Source organism: Macrotis lagotis, chromosome 4 (genome assembly GCF_037893015.1).
Source record: "Macrotis lagotis isolate mMagLag1 chromosome 4, bilby.v1.9.chrom.fasta, whole genome shotgun sequence".
In the NCBI taxonomy this organism is placed as follows: domain Eukaryota; kingdom Metazoa; phylum Chordata; class Mammalia; order Peramelemorphia; family Peramelidae; genus Macrotis; species Macrotis lagotis.
In genome coordinates, this window is record NC_133661.1 from 125,234,675 (window position 1) to 125,252,090 (window position 17,416).

The 17,416-nt window shown below is 40.1% G+C and overlaps 1 protein-coding gene across 4 annotated transcripts; it reads left to right on the plus strand.

The window, feature by feature from the left end:
* The first annotated feature begins 4 nt into the window (after positions 1-4).
* Positions 5-16,744, plus strand: PLIN1 (perilipin 1). Of its 4 annotated transcripts, XR_012477950.1 has the most exons (10): positions 7-552; positions 1,166-1,224; positions 3,929-4,133; positions 5,688-5,770; positions 7,685-7,949; positions 9,120-9,304; positions 10,384-10,569; positions 11,310-11,549; positions 13,787-14,246; positions 16,280-16,744. XR_012477950.1 is itself a non-coding variant. In XM_074234096.1 (9 exons), the coding sequence occupies exons 2-9, from the start codon at positions 1,180-1,182 to the stop codon at positions 14,186-14,188; spliced, it is 1,611 nt and encodes a 536-aa protein (XP_074090197.1). In that variant the 5' UTR covers positions 6-458; positions 1,166-1,179; the 3' UTR covers positions 14,189-15,397. The 4 variants fall into 4 exon arrangements, 3 of the variants coding, with proteins under 3 accessions (XP_074090198.1, XP_074090197.1, XP_074090196.1); XM_074234096.1 differs by lacking the exon at positions 16,280-16,744 and having other exon boundaries at positions 6-458; positions 13,787-15,397; XM_074234095.1 differs by lacking the exon at positions 16,280-16,744 and having other exon boundaries at positions 8-552; positions 13,787-15,397.
* Positions 16,745-17,416: the final 672 nt, after the last annotated feature.

Below are 17,416 nucleotides of genomic sequence, written 5' to 3' on the forward strand. Positions count from 1 at the left end.
AGCAACCGAAAGAAATCACAAGAATTGGATTGGTCAACTGGAAACTGGTACACTGAGCACCTTTTATGGAAGGGAAGCTAGATTAGGAAACTGGGCTTTATCTTGAAACTCAGCCTTCAAAAAAGTATGGCGTGTGCATCAGAATACTTGTCCTCCAATTCTAAGCTTGGAAAGCAACTTCTCTAAACCTGGATTCCCTTCAACTTTAGGACCCCCCTCTCCCCTCCTCCCCCAACAGTCTAATCATCCATGTAAAAGTTAGAATTTGTCCAGGGGGACCATTGGTCAAATTATCATGGCAGCCAGCTGACACGCCTCTTTTGTCCCTTTTCTCCTCCTTTGGCTGGAGAAGTGATTAGAATTTCCCAAAACTTGACTCCCTAGAGCTATTAGAGATATCTGTGTGAGAAGTTGTCTACCCTGCAAGTTCTGCTGTACTGCTGTCCCACTTACCTAGAGTGAGTTGGAGGGGCAACAAGTAGTGAGGTCTGCTGGGAGGGGATCTACCTTCTTTGAGCTGCTTCCATTGCTTAGGGAGGAACAGAGCTAGTGGTAAGTTCTCTACTGTCATGATAACTCTGGAGGAGGGCACTGATTGTGAAGCAATTGGGATTCTGATAGAAATGGATTTTCAGTTTGTGGCTGCAACTACAGTGGAGCCAGGCAAAAACCCCTCCGTTCTGCCTTCTTTTCAGAAGAAAGACTTGCTTGGTTGTAGATTAAATACTTTCTTTTTAATCTGAGTTTGGAAAAAAACCTTTAAGATCTGTTAATCTGTAAAAAAGAATCCAGTGCCTTTTATGTTAAAGCCAGAAACTGAATCTTACACTATTTGCTTTCTTTTCTCCTAGTTTTACTAACATAAGACCCAAATCTACCACTTTGCTAATTCCCCTTATTCCCTCCCTGATACTTTCCATTTTTTTACCTGGACCTTTTGCTTTGTGCTGTTCTTGCCAGCTACAATGAACTTAGAAGCCTTGATGTTAAGGTCTACAGGATGATTAAAGTTAACCTTTGTAGTGGTTCTGTGCCATGTTTCCTGTGCCAGAAACCAGAACCATGCCAGCTACCTACTGTAGTGTTCTATCCTCAAGGATTGGGGGGATTGATCTTTAGAGCATAGGACTGGACACTGATAGTCATGGGATACTGTGCTTTGCAGACTGAAGTGTTGAGATGGCAGACAACAAGAACCCGAACATGATGGATGCAAACTACCCAGTAAGTTGTGCATGTTTGAGGCAATTAATGGGGACCTAAGGGAGGGGAAAAGGGAAGTTAAGAGAGTATAGATTTAGGGATTCCAGAAGAGAATATACATGGGTTACACCTGTATACCTTTATCTTAAGTTGTCCTGATTTTCAAAATAGGTAAAAGTGAAGATTTTAGAAACTACAGACTGGTAAGCTTGATACAAATTTAACAAAATTAAACAGATATTGTGAGCATTTAGAAAAGAATACACTGATTACTAGAATTAATAGCATAGATATTCACTGAAAACAAGCCATGTCAAACTAACTTTTTTTATATTGCTATTTTATTTTTTCCAATTATATGCACAGAAAGTTTTTAACATTCATCTTTTTTGTAATCTTTTGAGTTCCATTTTTCTTCCTACCCTCCCTTCTCTCACTTATCCCATGGCAGCAAGTAAGCTGATATAGGCTGTACATGTACAATTGTGTTACATAGTTCCATAGCTGTCATGTGCAAGAAGAATTAGAACTAAAGGGGTAGGGGAAGACCATGAGAAAGAAAGAAAAAACAAAAAAACAAACATTTCAATTGGTAAATTCAATTGTTGGTAGTTTAGGGATATATAAGAGATGTAGAACATTTTAATTACATGTAGATAAAATAGTAAATTGTGGAGTACATGATAGTGATGTTAACTAGATTCACAGATGATTGAATCATGGGACTTGAGGAACACTGTGGCAGGGTCAATTTAGGATGAGAATTCTTTTTTAAAACTTTTTTAAAAATGTTTTCCCCTCAGCTACATGCAAAAAGCAGGTTTCAACATTTACTTCCAAAACCTCGAGTTCCAAATTCTCTCCTTTCCTCCCACCCCACTCCCCACATTGAGAAAGCAAGTTATTTAGTATAGGTTAAAATGTGTGGCCATGAAAAACTTTACTACAATAGTCATGTAAAAGTAAATATATATACTCCCCCACACACACATACAGAAAGAGAAACCTCAAGAAAAATAAAGTGAGGGAAAAAAGTATGCTTCAGTCTGAATTCAGATACCTTTAGCTCTATCTTTGGGATGGATAGCATTCTTTATCATAAATCTATAGGATGAGATTTCTAAGGAAGTGCCAGAGTCCTTTGCCTTTTATCCAGTACCATTTAATATTTTAGTTATGATTATCAAATTTGCAGATGACATAAAACTAGGAAAGACATCTAATGGAACAGAAGACTGAATCGATTCAAAATTAACTCTCCAGGATGGAAGACTGACCACAATTAACAAAATTATATCTAACAAGTACACATATAAAACTTCAGTTTTAGATCACAAAATCATTGGTACAAGTAAAGGTTAGGGGAGTAGCTTGGCAGAAGTTCATTTGAAAAAAGACAAGCCAAGGGTCAGCTAGGTGGTGCGGTGGATAGAGCACTAGTCCTAGAGTCAGAAGAACCTGAGTTCAAATCTGACCTCAAACATTTAATAATTATCCTGCTGTGTGACATTGGGCAAGTCACTTAACCCCATTGCCTTGCAAAAAACCAAACAAACAAACCAAGAAAAAGATAAAGTTTTCTATCAATCTCAAGTTTAATGTGAACCAATAGCATGATGAAACTGCTAAAAATAATACTAATCTTAAACTACATTTTAAAAGGTATATGGCATATATATTATGTAAAATGATTGTTCCAAGATAATCTGTTTGATTTTCTGGGTCACATCTGCAATATTGTATTTAATTTGAGGTGAGAGACACTGACAAATCAGAGAAACAGGATGGTGAGGGACCTAAAAACCATGCCAGATTAAGAAATTAGATGTAAAAAGTAAAGAAGATGGAGTAAGTAAAAGTATGTAGTAAAAAGATGTTGTTAAATAAAAATATGTACTAAAGTAAAAGTAGTAAAAAAGATGAAGAATAAATATGCTATTAGTCTTCAGCTTATCTGTATTTCAGAGGTTATTACTATTGGCAATAGATAACAGTTTTGATGAAAAATCTACATATATTCAGGAACTTTTTAGTATTTTAGTTGGAAACATCTAGTTAAGGAAGGTCTGCTTTGTAAAGTCATTAGAAGTATCCAAGCAACAGATCATTTTCTATCTAGTAGTTATTTCATAGGTGGAATTCTTGAATTGACTGGGACGTTGGCCTAGATAGCTTCTAAGGTCCTTTTTAACTCAAAGCTTCCATTTTTTTCCCTTTTTAATCTTATAAGCTAAATTTATGTCCACCATTTTAAACAATTGTAACTGACATCAAAAGTCAAAAAAATGTTTAGGACAATAGAGACAGGATGGTTTAAAAGTGTTTCAAGAAATGAAACAGACAAATTACTTCCTGATAATTTAAGGCAGAACATTTTGCTAGTGAATTGGAAAGTTGGGTGTTGTTGGTCATGGGAGGGTTTCTGGAAAAAAAATGTAGCTTGGCTATGAGACAAAGAGAGGCTGGCTTTTGTTGAAAACCTGGGCTAACAGATTCTTTACATTCATGTGCATCATCTTACTTTCTCTACACATGATCTTCCTCCATGTAAAGAGTGGGTTGTCCAGAGGCCTCTGGCATGATAGCATTCTCTTTTCCCTTGATTCTGACTGTGATTCTTAAGTTTAACTCAATCTTATGTAAGGAAAATGCAAGGTGGTAAGAGAGAAAGAGGAGGAAAGAGAGGGGAAATATAGGAAATTCTTAATACTTCCTTTCCTTCTAGGAGCAGGAAAATGTAATCCAGAGAGTCTTTCAGTTGCCTGTGGTAAGTGGCACCTGTGAGTGTTTCCAAAAGACTTATACCAGCACCAAGGAAGCCCATCCTCTTGTGGCATCTGTATGTAACGCCTATGAGAAAGGCGTACAAGGAGCCAGCAATCTGGCTGCATGGAGCATGGAACCTGTGGTCCGACGGCTGTCAACACAATGTAAGTTGCAGGGATCTGTGGTTATCTATCCTTCTGAATTTCCTTATTCAGTCTTCAAAGAACCCTTCATTTCCACTAGATACACTGAGTAGAAGAACATGCCAGGAACAAAATATTGACTTAAGCAATGCGCCCATTGAGAGCAATGAGACAGTGTGGATCTGGCATAGATTTAGGGTCTATAGTTCCAGCCATAGAAAATTTAGAAGTTATTTCAAGAAGAGGTCATTCTTCTCTATACATTAAACAAAATATTCACTTAGATTTCAGTGAGTCTTCCACTCTCTTAAGGAGAGATATATATCTCTTAGAAAAAATATATCTCTTAGAAAGATTTTATTTATTTTGAGTTATACAATTTTTCCCCTAATCTTGCTTCCCTCCCCCCTCCCCCACCCCCCACAGAAGGCAATCTGTTAGTCTTTACATTGTTTCCATGGTATACATTGATCTAAGTTGAATGTGATGAGAGAGAAATCATATTCTTAAGGAAAAAAAAATAAAGTATAAGAGATAGCAAAATTATATAAGATATAGGGTTGTTTTTTTTTTAATTAAAGGTAATAGGGACGGCTAGGTGGCATAGTGGATAAAGCACCAGCCTTGGAGTCAGGAGTACCTGGATTCAAATCTGGTCTCAGACACTTAATAATTACCTAGCGGTGTGGCCTTGGGCAAGCCACTTAACCCCATTTGCCTTGCAGAAACCTAAAAAATAAAAAAAAAAATAAAAAATAAATTAAAGGTAATAGTCTTTGGTCTTTGTTAAAACTCCACAGTTCTTTCTCTAGATACAGATGGTATCGTCCATCGAAGATAGCCCAAAATTGTCCCTGATTGTTACATTGATGAAATGAACAAGTCCATCAAGATTGATCATCACCCCCATGGGTGATGCTGTTGGGGTAGGAGAGATATATCTTAGAGACCTTCAGAAGTCAGGAATAAGAAAAGTCAGCTCTTGGCCCTGAGCCCAGGCCTCTATGATCTTGTATAAGATTTTTTGGAAAGATTTCATAGTTGAAGGACTGGAATTTTAGAATACTTCAAATGATTAAGCAAATTTTGTTTCAATTGATATAACTGGTCCAATGAAGGATTCCAGAGCACTGTATTAAATTCCTTCACTCCTAGAGGAGTATAGAACCCCTGAGACCTCACAAGACAATAAAAAGAAAACTTGCTAAAGGAAATATGTGTTCACTAACTTTCCTACTAGCCTTCAATCCTAGGACATCACTACAGACTACACTACAGACAAAAGACCTATTTTTTTTTTTTTGCAATTTATAGTACATTCCCAAAGCTGAACTAGAAGTGAAATAGCCTCAGGATGGTCCCTCCTGGCCTCAGGTCAATCTCAGCCCAAAGAATTCCTAGGAGATGTTGTTGTTTCTTGGAATTAAACTCTAGGGATCAGGTCTATTCATGAAGATGACAACATGTATTCTGTGAAAATGTGATTTGGCAATGTTTTGAAGACTTATTTCTCTCTCAATATATCTCTCAAAGAAAGATAGGTTTGTTAACTTCAGTGCTGTTCTTTACTTTCAGTCACAGCTGCCAATGAGCTAGCCTGCCGTGGATTAGACCACCTGGAAGAAAAAATTCCTGCTCTCCAATACCCTCCAGAAAAGGTCAAGAAGTCTTTCCCCCATGCTTTGTCTCTCACTGCCTGCTTCCTTTTCAGGCAATCAGACCACCCCCCACTTCCCTTTAGGCTCATAATTACTTTCTTCTACTTCTGAAGAACTCATAAAATGATGGGGGGGTTGGGGGGTGAGGAGAATGGCTTAAAAATTCAGTTCTCACTGAATCAACTCATTGAAACCTTGGACTGGGCCCTAATGGTTTTTTGATCCTATTTTTCTCAGATTTAGTGTTCTTTTTAAAAAAAAAATATTTAATTAAGGCAATGAGGTTTTTAAGTGACTTGTCCAAAGTCACACAGCTAGACAATTATTTAATATCTGTGGTCATATTTGAACTCAGGTCCTCCTAAGTCCAGGGTCAGTACTCTATCCACTGCACCAGATTTAGTGTTCTTGTGAGTTTTCCATGGCTTCCTATAATCTTGTTTTGCTCCATTTAGCAGAGGGCATTAGATGAGTTTGACTGAAACAAAGGATATGTGAAGGAGTGTACTAGGGCATCAGTCTAGAGTCATAGGGTAAAGCTAGGTTGTGAGACCTTGAATGCTGGGATCAAGAGTTGAAAAGTACTTAATAGATAATTGGGGGGGGGTGGCGGCTGGGTGGCGGCTGGGTGGCGCAGTGGATAAAGCACCGGCCCTGGAGTCAGGAGTACCTGGGTTCAAATCCAGTCTTAGACACTTAATAATTACCTAGCTGTGTGGCCTTGGGCAAGCCACTTAACCCCATTGCCTTGCCAAAAAAAAAAACCCTAAAAAAAATTGATAATGGAGAATCTCTGAAAGTCTTTAAATAGAACAGAGGCAGCTTTTAGGAAGATGACTAGGGTCATAATTTGAAGGATGTATGGGAGAATGGATAGATGGGAGTCAGGAAGGCCATGAGAAAGCTCTTTTAAAAGTCTCAACAAGAAGAGATAAAGTGTAAGAATGAAGAGGAGAAGCCAGACTGTGCAGATGTTGCAGAAATAGAAATGGTTGAACTTGGCTACTCCTTGTCTGGGAATGAAAGCTAAGGATACAGAGTCAAAGGTGATTCAAATTATGAGCCCAGAGGCCTGGGGTGGTAATGGCTCTTTGACCTATAGCTTAAAATAGGCAAGATCCCTTTAAAATAGGCATAGCCATGTTCTTGAAATTTGGTTCTTTGGGGTTCTAGGGAAAAAGAGCAAGAAGAAAGTCTATCTACAGTTGTTCTTAGAGAGGGATGGATCCATTCTCCAGCTAAAGCCGCATGTCTAAAAGTTAATCCAAACATTAGGGTCCTTGAAATATGGAAAAGATCAGATATGCTCTGAACCTTCAGTATTGGGACCTTTACAAAGAAATCCCTCCTCTATTCAACCAATAGATATTATGACCATCTGCAATATGATACAGGTTATGTATAGAGCAAGTACAAGAGAACTTATTATCTAGGTAACCCTGGGTCAACTGCTTAACTTTCTCTGCCCCGATGTTGTAAAATGAATGGGTTGGATCTGATTGCTTCTAAGTTCCCTTCCAGCTCTAAATCCAATGATCTAACAATGCTTGTTAATAGAGATAGAAAGAGGGGTGGTTAGGTGATGCAGTGGATAGACTGCTCTGGAATCAGGAGGACCTGAGTCCAAATCTGGCCTCATACATTTAATAATTACCTAGCTGTATGACCTTGGGCAAGTCACTTAACTCCATTGCCTAGCAAAACCAAAAAAAAAATTATAGACAGATCAGGCATAATCCCTCCCCTAAAGGAGTTTACACCCTAGTATGGGAGTTATGGTAGGTAGCTACATGATCAATACAGCACACATCAGGATTTGACAGGTACATGAAAACAGTATAAAATGCTCTGAACTAAAATTTAAAAAAATATATTTGTGAGGGTGATTTCTGTTGTCCTTTCATCTACTTATAGATTGCCTCTGAACTAAAAGACACCATCTCCACTAGGATTCGAAGTGCCAGAAACAGCCTCAGTATTCCCATTGCCAGCACTTCAGATAAAGTCCTGGGGGCAGCTTTGGCTGGCTGTGAGCTTGCGTGGGGCATGGCACGGGACACAGCTGACTATGCCTCCAGCACCCGAGTGGGTCAGCTGGCAGCTGGAGGAGCAGATTTGGCCTTAAGCAATGTTGAAAAAGTGGTGAACTATTTGATGCCAGCACCCAAGGAGAATCCAGGTATCCTAAGTCCAGAAAACTGAGCAGAGCAAGATAGAAACTAAGCAGAAACATTCTGCTGGAGAATGCCATACTCTTTCAGCTCCCTGAAAATCAGCAATAGTGTGGAAAGGTGTTGGAAGATGGAGAGGCCCTTAACTATCACCTCTCATTTTATAAATGAGTTCATCTATTCTATTAGCCTGGATTCCATTGTGACATTGTGATGAGGCCAGGGAAAGAGGGTTTCAGAGAAGAATCAGAATATATTAGAGAGAATAGAAATCTGGGGCCCAAGACACATTGTGCTGTCATTGGGGCCCCCAGTAACTGTGTTAATTTCTTGGACCTCAGCCTCTTCATCTGCAAAAATTAGGGAGTTGGTCAGCATAACCTCTAAGGGTGCTGCCAGCTCTCAAGATCTATGGTTTTAACTTGAGAAAAAGTGGAGTCTTCAGAGCTTTATCCATGAAAATGATAGAATATTAAAGTCTAAGGAATTTTAGAAAGTTTCTAAATCGAGCAAAACCAAAAAAAAAAAATAGAGATAGAAAGATAGGGCATAATCCCTCCCCTAAAGGAGTTGATTTTGCAGATGAAGGGCCATAATGAGAATGATCTGAGGCCCAGAAGGTGGAAGCGAATTGTCTAAGATCACATCCTAAATTAATGGCAAAACAGAGACTTGAATCCAGTATCGGATTCATCAATCTTTCCCTCAGAGTGAAGGTTTTTCTTTTGTATCATTCATTGATGCCTTGACAGTGGATGCCTTATTAGAATAATGTTTTCAAAATATAAAATCATTGACTTATGAAAGAAACTAATCATACTGAAGTAGTTATCAAAATATTTTTTAAAAATTTAATATAGCAATATTTCTAGCAACAGGTTTAATAACAATCAGTAATTTTTAAGTAGCAACAAGTTGTGTTATTTGAGATATCTGCAACTACATTAATGTAATATAAAATTATTATTATAGTTTGTTTTCTACATTCATAATAGTTGGAAATGCTAAACCTAGAGATTAGTGAAATAAATGTCAATTTTTTTTCTGATACAGGTTCATAGATGATCAGATTCTATCCATAGACCTAGTGAGGTCTTAGTATTTCTAGATATCATGGATCCACTCCTCACCATTTATTTGGTTTTTCTTTTCCTCTTCCTGCGCTATTTCCAATCCAGCTCCAGTCCTAGCTCACCCTAGTCCTCACCAAGTCCAGCAGAAGTTGCCACAACAAAAGCCCAGTTTGCTTCAAAGAATTGGAACTTTAACCAACACTGTCTCCCAGCACACCTTTCAGGCAACTGTCCAGACTCTCCGCTGGGGCCATTCAATAGCCAAGTGGATCCCAGGTGTGGCTCCATTGGTGAGTCTCCATTTGATCTCTGAAGAATTGGGGTGCATTATTCTTTTCTCTGTTTCTCCATTGCTTCTGCTTTCTACCCCAGCCCCTCAATCCTAGTTTGATTTTTCCAAAATAGAAAACTCATTCTCTAGTATGGACTGGGAGCTTCTAAGCACAAAGCTTTGTTGGTATCCTAAGAGCAGAGGATTTAAAATTGGAAGGAATCTTGGAGTCCAAAACTCTCATTTTCACAGTTGAGTTAAGTTCTTCAGGGTCCCTATAGTAGTAAGCAATAAAGGCAAGATTTGAACCAGGGATCTAAATATCACTTTATTTCTGATGTGGCACTCAAGGAGATGGCTGATAATCTGAGCAAGAGGAGGTACAAGAGGTGAATAAAGCTAGGGCACTTTACCATGGGAATTGATCATTGCTCACATTATATAATCCTTGATTTTTAAAAATGCTTTCATCTCAGTGACCCCATGAAGAAGACAGAACTGGTAATATTATCTTTAATTTATAGATCAGGAGCCTGAGGCTCAGATGAGGAAAGGGATTTGCCTCAAATCTGAATATACTTTCTTTTCTTGAAATCTGAACTGTCTTTGAAAATCTAATTAGATACAGTTGTATTACATACATATACATAGATTCTTGGCTGGTAGGTGGTGCCATAGTACATATGGTGTGAGCCCTGATGTCAGGAAGACTCAGAAAATCTCAAGTTCAAATTTGGCCTCAGACACTAGCTCTGACCTTGGGTAAGTCACTTTATTCTGTTGGTTTCAGTTTCCTCATCTGTAAAATGAGCTGGAGAAGGAAATGGTGAACCACTCCAGTATCTTTTCTAAGAAAACTACAAAATAGTGTCACCAATAGAGATGGACATACCTGAACCAACTGAACAACAAGAACAAATGCCCATGCCACACAAGGGAATATTTACTAGAAGCAGCTGTAGTTTTGATTCTGGGTATCAGGAGGACTGATGAGCTTTGTGTGCCTTGGGGGTTAGTGCCTCTTCCTTCTCTTCCCTCCTGACATCCTTTTCTCTTGAAACACATCCTTGCTCACCCACTGGTGTTTTTCCTCCTCAGAGCACTATGGCCCAGTGGGGTGTGTCAGCTGCCCTGCAGGTGGTGTCAAGACCTGGGTCCACATCAAGGGGAACATGGCAGTACAATCAGACTGAGGAAGAGGAAGATGAAGAGGAGGAGTCAGAGGAAGAAGAGGAGGAGGAAGAAGAACCTGAAGTGAGGAAGGAAGAGAATAAACTAAATGAGGTGAAAAGAATGAGCCAAGTACAGTGTTGGGTTTTTTAAGGCAGGTAAAGGGGAGGAGGAGGAGGAGGAGGAGTGGGAGGCCAGTTTAGTTGATTTAGGATAGAAGGAATATGGGTGGTATTTCAGATCTAGCTTGGTTTCCAGTCTACTCTAAACCACCTCAGGGTAAAAGTCTTCTGATTTAACCCTTCATTTCACAGATAAGGAACAATAAGCCCAGAAGGTTAAGTGACATGCTCAAAGACATGCCTGAACCAACTGAACATAATCCCTTCCACAAAGGAATATTTACTCTGGGACCTAAAAGTTGTGTGTAGTTCTAATTCTGGGTATCCAGAGTATTGGCGAGGTCTGTGTGCTTTAGACATCACCAGCAGGGCAGCTGACATATCCCAAAGGTAGTAAATAGCAAAGCCAGCATATGCATCCAGTCCCTTGACTCCAAAGTCGATGACTATTCTTTCCATGATTTTGTCTCCTCAAGTATCTCTGAAAACTGTTCTTTGCCTTCTGACCCAGAAATGGATTCATACTTCCCTTATCCCATAGTGAAATGTCCACAGAGTGAGGTGGGAGTAGAAGACCCAGTAGGTACAAGATGGGGTACATAAGCCTGGGAGCAAAACCAGTTATCAATAGCTCTAGTGAAGTTGTAGGTGACTGAAGATGGGATGGAGAGCAGTAGGATGTTTGGGGGTCAGGGGCTCACAGTGATGTCACTAACGAGTTCTTGCTCACAGGCCATGCCTAGGAACCAGAGCCTCCTAGGTAGTGTGGTTCAAACTTTGCAGTCTGCCTACCTGACCACTGTCACCACTGTAAAGTGGGCACCCTTTGCCATCTGGAACAATACTGCCGGAAGACTGTTTCACCACACTTCTGGTCAGGAGACCTTTGCTAAAAGCAGGGCAATGTCCTTATCAGATGCCCTGAAAGGTGTTACAGATAATGTGGTGGACACAGTGGTGCACTATGTACCGGTGAGTAGTCCCATGGCCGCCCCTAAGCCCAGGGGCCAATGTCTACTGGGAAAGTGAGTGGGCATGGGGGGAGAGAGGAGGAAAGGCTCTGAGCTGAGTGCTAAGTCTGGAGGGCAGGCTGGGCTCTAGGTCCTCTAATCAGACCTGGAGAAGTAAGCAGGAGGAAAGAAATTCAAGTCTCAGTTCTCATGAGCTGTTTTAGGAAAAATCTGAATTTTGGCAATATAGAATTTTGAAGCTAGAAAGGATCAATATTCTAGTTTAATTTTCCCTTTTTGAGTTTCAAATTCCTCATTTGTATAAGTGAGCCTAGATGATTTTAGAATTCTCCTCAGCTCCATGATACTATATTTAACAACTCCTCATCTTTAGATTTCCTTTTTTCCTTTTTCTTCTGACCCACTGAGCTGAGGATTATTTGGAGTGGTGGTGAGGGTCCCTCTGTGGAAATTTGAAGTCTTAGTTCTAGGAGTCTTTGGGCAAAATCAACCCAAACATCTTAGATCAGGGAACATCACAGAACGTGAGAGCTAGAAGAGATTCTACCATTGTCATTTTACAGATGGAGAAACTGAGACCCTAACTGAGACCCAAAGTCATCATGGGACTTGCCCATGACCATAGGAATATAAATTTAGAGCTGGAAGGGGCCTTGGCCCCTTTACATTTTACTTAACTAGATTTAATGTAGCACCTCCTGGTTCTTCTTTTCCCTAACATGGAAGCTTTTAAAAAAAATTTTTTTAATGCCATCAGGACATCTAACCAGAACAGCCACTTGGAAAGAGGCAACCCACTCAGCCTTCATTCAATAAAATGTCAGTAGTTATTTTTTTGATGTTGCAAGGAGCAGCACAGTTATTGGGCCACAACAAAAACTTCCTGAACTGTATGGCCCCTAAGCTCAGGTTTACTTCCCCAAGAAGCTCCTTTCCCAGCTCCTGTTGGAATGCTTTATAAGAAAAAGAAAATGAAAACCTGCCTCTCACTCATTGTTATCTAGAGTCATGCTGCCAGTGCTTAGATTCTTTAAGTGCACTCTGTTCCCTTCACCCTCCCCTTTGTTCTGATTCCCTTGTCATGGATTTATAATTAACAGCTAGCTCTGCCCTAGCACTTTAAGGTTTGCAGAGTACTGACACCTGTTGTCTCATTTGAGCCTCTCACTAACTCTGAGAGGTAGGTGCTAATTATTATTCCTATATTACAGATGAAGAACCTAAGTCAGAAAGAAGCCAAGAAAGTTGCCATTATTATAATTATTATTATTATTATTATTATTGTTATTAGGGAGCCATTAAGTGTATGAAGTAGAATTAGAACTCAGGGCTTCCCAATTTCTTGACTAGTCCTCTATCTCAGGCAAAACAGGGCCTTTTAGAATTCACATATAATTAAAAAGAAAAGCAGTTCACCCAGAGGTGATGTCAGTGATATAAATTCCTGGTATTATTAAGCTATCAGGAAATGCTACTGAGCTAACTATCCCCTCTGAGAAAAGCTCTGTTGTGACAGGAATGTCCTTACAGGTATATGGAGGACTCCTGAGGGACCTTATCTATCCTGCTGACCTTCAAGTTGGCTCCTGTAGAACCTCTAAGTCAGAGGGACTTTAGCTATCATCTAAGTCACAGAAGCCATTCAGGACCATTTTCAAGTTGTTCCTGCACTCCATAGGCATGGCCAGCCACTGTCCCTGGGGCCTCCCTGGTGTTTTCAACCCTTCTGTTGCTATTGATTCTTTTTTTTTAAAGGTTTTTTTGCAAGGCAATGAGGTTAAGTGGCTTGCCCAAGGCCACACAACTAGGTAATTATTAAGTGTCTGAGGCTGGATTTGAACTCAAGTACACCTGACTCCAGGGCCAGTGTTCTATCCACTGTGCCACCTAGCTGCCTCACTGTGCCACCTAGCCGCCCCTTGCTATTGATTCTTACCAGAAACCATTTTATCTTTGAGTTGATTTTCTCATCTGTAAAATGGGAATGTGAATAATACTGACCCTATGTACATTTGAAAGTTAGGAAGAAAATACTTTGTAAAGTCTGAAGTACTATAGATATTTGTGCTATGTACTCCATCTTGTACCTTACAGATGCTCAATAAATATATAGTGAATTTTAAAAAAATATTGGACCTAACATAACAGAGAGTATAAAGGGAAAAGTAGAGAGAGTGATGAATTAGGATGAGGATTATCAAATGAAGGTCCTTCTCACTCAGATCCCTGACTCTTCAGCTCCCCAGGTTATCTCTGATGGAGCCAGAGAGTGAGTTTCAAGACATAGATAACCCTCCATCTGAGACTGAACGAAGTGAAGGCACCAATTCACCCACCCATGAGTTCCCAAGTAAACTACAGCACCGGGGAAGCCTGAGGAGTACCCGGAACTCTAACGCTCTCTCCTTCCTGGGCCTGGAAGATAAACTCTTTACACAGCAGAAAGGGTTGGACCAGCGTAGCAACCTTCATCGTGGCCCTACCTTTGAGCCTGAGACACCTGCTACCGGCCGCTCCATGTTTTCTTCCTACCACCGGGAGAAACCTACACGCCGTGTCAGTGACAGCTTCTTCAGACCCAGTGTCATGGAGCCCATATACAACCGGATCCACTACAGTCAGCTTTACAAGAAGAATTGACTTGGGTCCAGGTCCCTGCAGGATCAGTTCTTCTTGGTGATCTCAATTGGTCCCACTGGTTAGTGCTCATGCCCTATTACCATTGCTACTCCCCACTCTGCTTCCACAGAGACGAGTAAAGGCTGGATTCAGAAAATTCAATCCAGTGACCTCTGTGTCTGCCTACAACCTACATACTTACTCATTGCTTTGACAGAATTCTAGATGTTCTAATAGATGTTCTAATGCTCCTCCTGTCCCTGCCTGCTTGCTAGAATCTACCACTAGCATTGAGATGAGCCGGAGGGCAAAAAACTGAGGGTTATTGGTTGGAATCACCAAAACCAGTGAGATGAGACCCACAAACTTATCACATAAAGGAACTCTCAGGATAACTGAACAGGTTTAAATATAAAGAATCAGATTTGGGGAGTGGGAATATTTGTGTTTTCAAACCTGCCTCAGCCATTTAAATTGAAGCTATGACCTTCAAAGTAGTCCTCTTGGGAGCTGATATACTCTTCCAGTGGTGAAATTCTTGCTTAGTCACATTTAGAACTTTTCTTTGGCAAAAGCTTCTAGGACCTCTTTGCAGCTACACAAGAAAACCAGTTTTCCTCTCTGAATACTCATGCCTCTTTAACAGGAACCTAGACAACACTTTGGAAATCATCTAGTCCAACTGCCTTGCCTTACAAATGAGGAACTGGAGGCCCAGAGAGATTGAGTTATTACAAGGTCACATAGGATGTAAACCTAGGTCATTTGACTCAAAAGCCACTTTTCTCTTACTTTTGATACCAAATTTGTATTTCCCAGATGAATCACCTATCAGACTGGACTCTGAATGACTTTTGGCTATTCCAAAAATGTAATCCATCCTTAAAAGAGGAAAGATTTGTCACCATTGAGATTATTCAAAAAGATGTGTTGCAAGCCCTGAAGAGAATTCTCAAAGAACTCATGGTGTTCTGAGTGATGGCAGCATGTGTTGGAATAAATAATAATTGTTGGAATAAAGAAGTCTAAGGGACTTCTTTGATGGAGACTGTACTCATTTGAGTATGTAAAATATAGGATACTAGTTTAAAAAAAAAACCCACCAAAAACAAAACCAGGACCATGATTTGATAGTTTCACCTTAGCTAGTAACCCTTACTTTCATTACATATGGATTGAATACTGTTTTATAGACATGTTTCTTTATCTATTAAAATAACCCTTACCTTCTCAAGTTTTCCATTTGCATTTTGATTTCAGGGTTATCCAAGGGCAGAACGATATAAGAGAGATGACTACTCTGGGTGCCTCTCCACTCTGTGCTTTTATTATGCACAACCACACTGAATCAAACCATTTTCTCTATTGTTATCTTAGGTATATCAATAGAATTTGAGCTAATAGTCATAGAACCTTCTCCCTAAGCTCCTTTTATGTTGGCCCTCACTACTGCCTCTTACTTACATGGATATACATACTTTGCTAAAAACAAAAGCTCCATCCCCATGCAACCCATGAGAATTCTCTGGTAGGAGGAAGCAGAATCTTTGTTTCAGAAGTGTGCTTGCAAATTGGCTCAGTTACTTGGAGGAGAGATTGGGTATGATAACTTTGTAGACCTTAATTCATTATCATTAGTGCCTCTCAGTCTCAGAGGTGCCCAGTTTGTATCCAGTGGTCTGGCCCAATGTCTATTTAATTACTTTTATGCAGGGTTCAGAGACAGAGAAACTATATGTTCTTGGTCTGTGGAGACAAGAAGCAGGGAAAAGGATAGATCAGAAAGTGTATGATCAGAGACATACTCTTAGTCTGATCCTAAGACAGATGGGGATCACTTCCCATTGATAAGTAAGTAAGGAAGAGTGTCAAGTAATCCAAATATGAAGAGGTTAACTTGGATAAAGGACAACAGAAGAAAAGAAAATGGGGAGTGAGAGAAGAGGAAGGCAAGAAAAACTGGAAGTCAGGTCATCTGGGCTTCTCTGAGACCCTTTAGAATATGAGAGAAAAGTCTCTATTGTACCCTGGTCCAAGCATGTGTTTCTTCATGCACAGTTGTGTCATACTTCATGGAAATAAATGCAACCAACAAACATTCCTTTGTTCTAGGGAACCCCTTAAAACTACTCTTCTATCTTCAAGCCACACTCTGTTGCTCCATCTCTTTGAGAAGACTTCAGGCTCCTCTCCTCCACTCCCTTTATCATCCTCCTTGGGTCAATGCCAGAGACTGTCCTGAACAGAAGAATCTTCCTAACTGTAACTACTCCTATGCCTCAATATAATAAGCTACTGTACAATAAATATTCATTTGGCTTGGCAGTGGGTCTCCCCTGTCTCTTTCTCCTGAAACTTACTAGAGTCAGTTAGGGGGTGCAGTGGATAAAGCACTTGGAGTCAGGAGGATGGGGGTTCGAATCCAGCCTCAAACACTTGCCACTTACTAGCTGTGTGACCTTGGGCAAGACATTTAACCCTGATTACCTTGCATCTAGGGTCTTCTCCAGTCATCCTTAGTCATATCCGCTTATTGCACCCAGATGGCTCTGGAGGAGAACGTGAGGCTGGTGACTTAGCACAACACCCCCTCACTCAAATCCAATTTGCGTGCTTGTCATGGCATCACCTCCCTGATATCATGGTCTTCTTTGAGAATGAAGGACAAACATCACTAGGGTCAGGCAAGCCAGTACTATAAAACTTATTCTCCTCATTTTCCTGAGCTGCCCAGTGCCCTTGGAAACCTTTCTTATTTGTAGGATTTGGATGAATTAATCTTTCAGAATCTCACCCTTTTGCTGAGTAAGACAAACCCAGAAGCACATGACTAAAGGACTTTTTCACTCTCACTGGGGACCTTGGCTGAGTTAGTATGAATGAGAATGGTGTCTGGAAGGCATCAATATTCTTCTGGTTCAGGTTAGCAAGATGCTTGAGGGACCTTAAGACCACTGTAAGTTGTGGGGCTACTGGAATTGCTGAGGGATCTGCTAAATAATTTCCATTCCCATCATAGAAATTAATTTCTTCACTATTGCCCTTTGAAAACCATAAGTATATCTAGTAGGTTTAGCACCTTAGAGTTGATGAGATTAGCAAGTAACATAATAAGGATCCCAAGGGAATGGCATACCACAATGCTAATTTTTTAAATGAGATGGAGGTGAGAACAGGAGAAGGATCCAACAGGGTGTGATTTTGGTGGGACTTGGCTATAAGGAACTGTAGAATGCAAGTGATAAATAA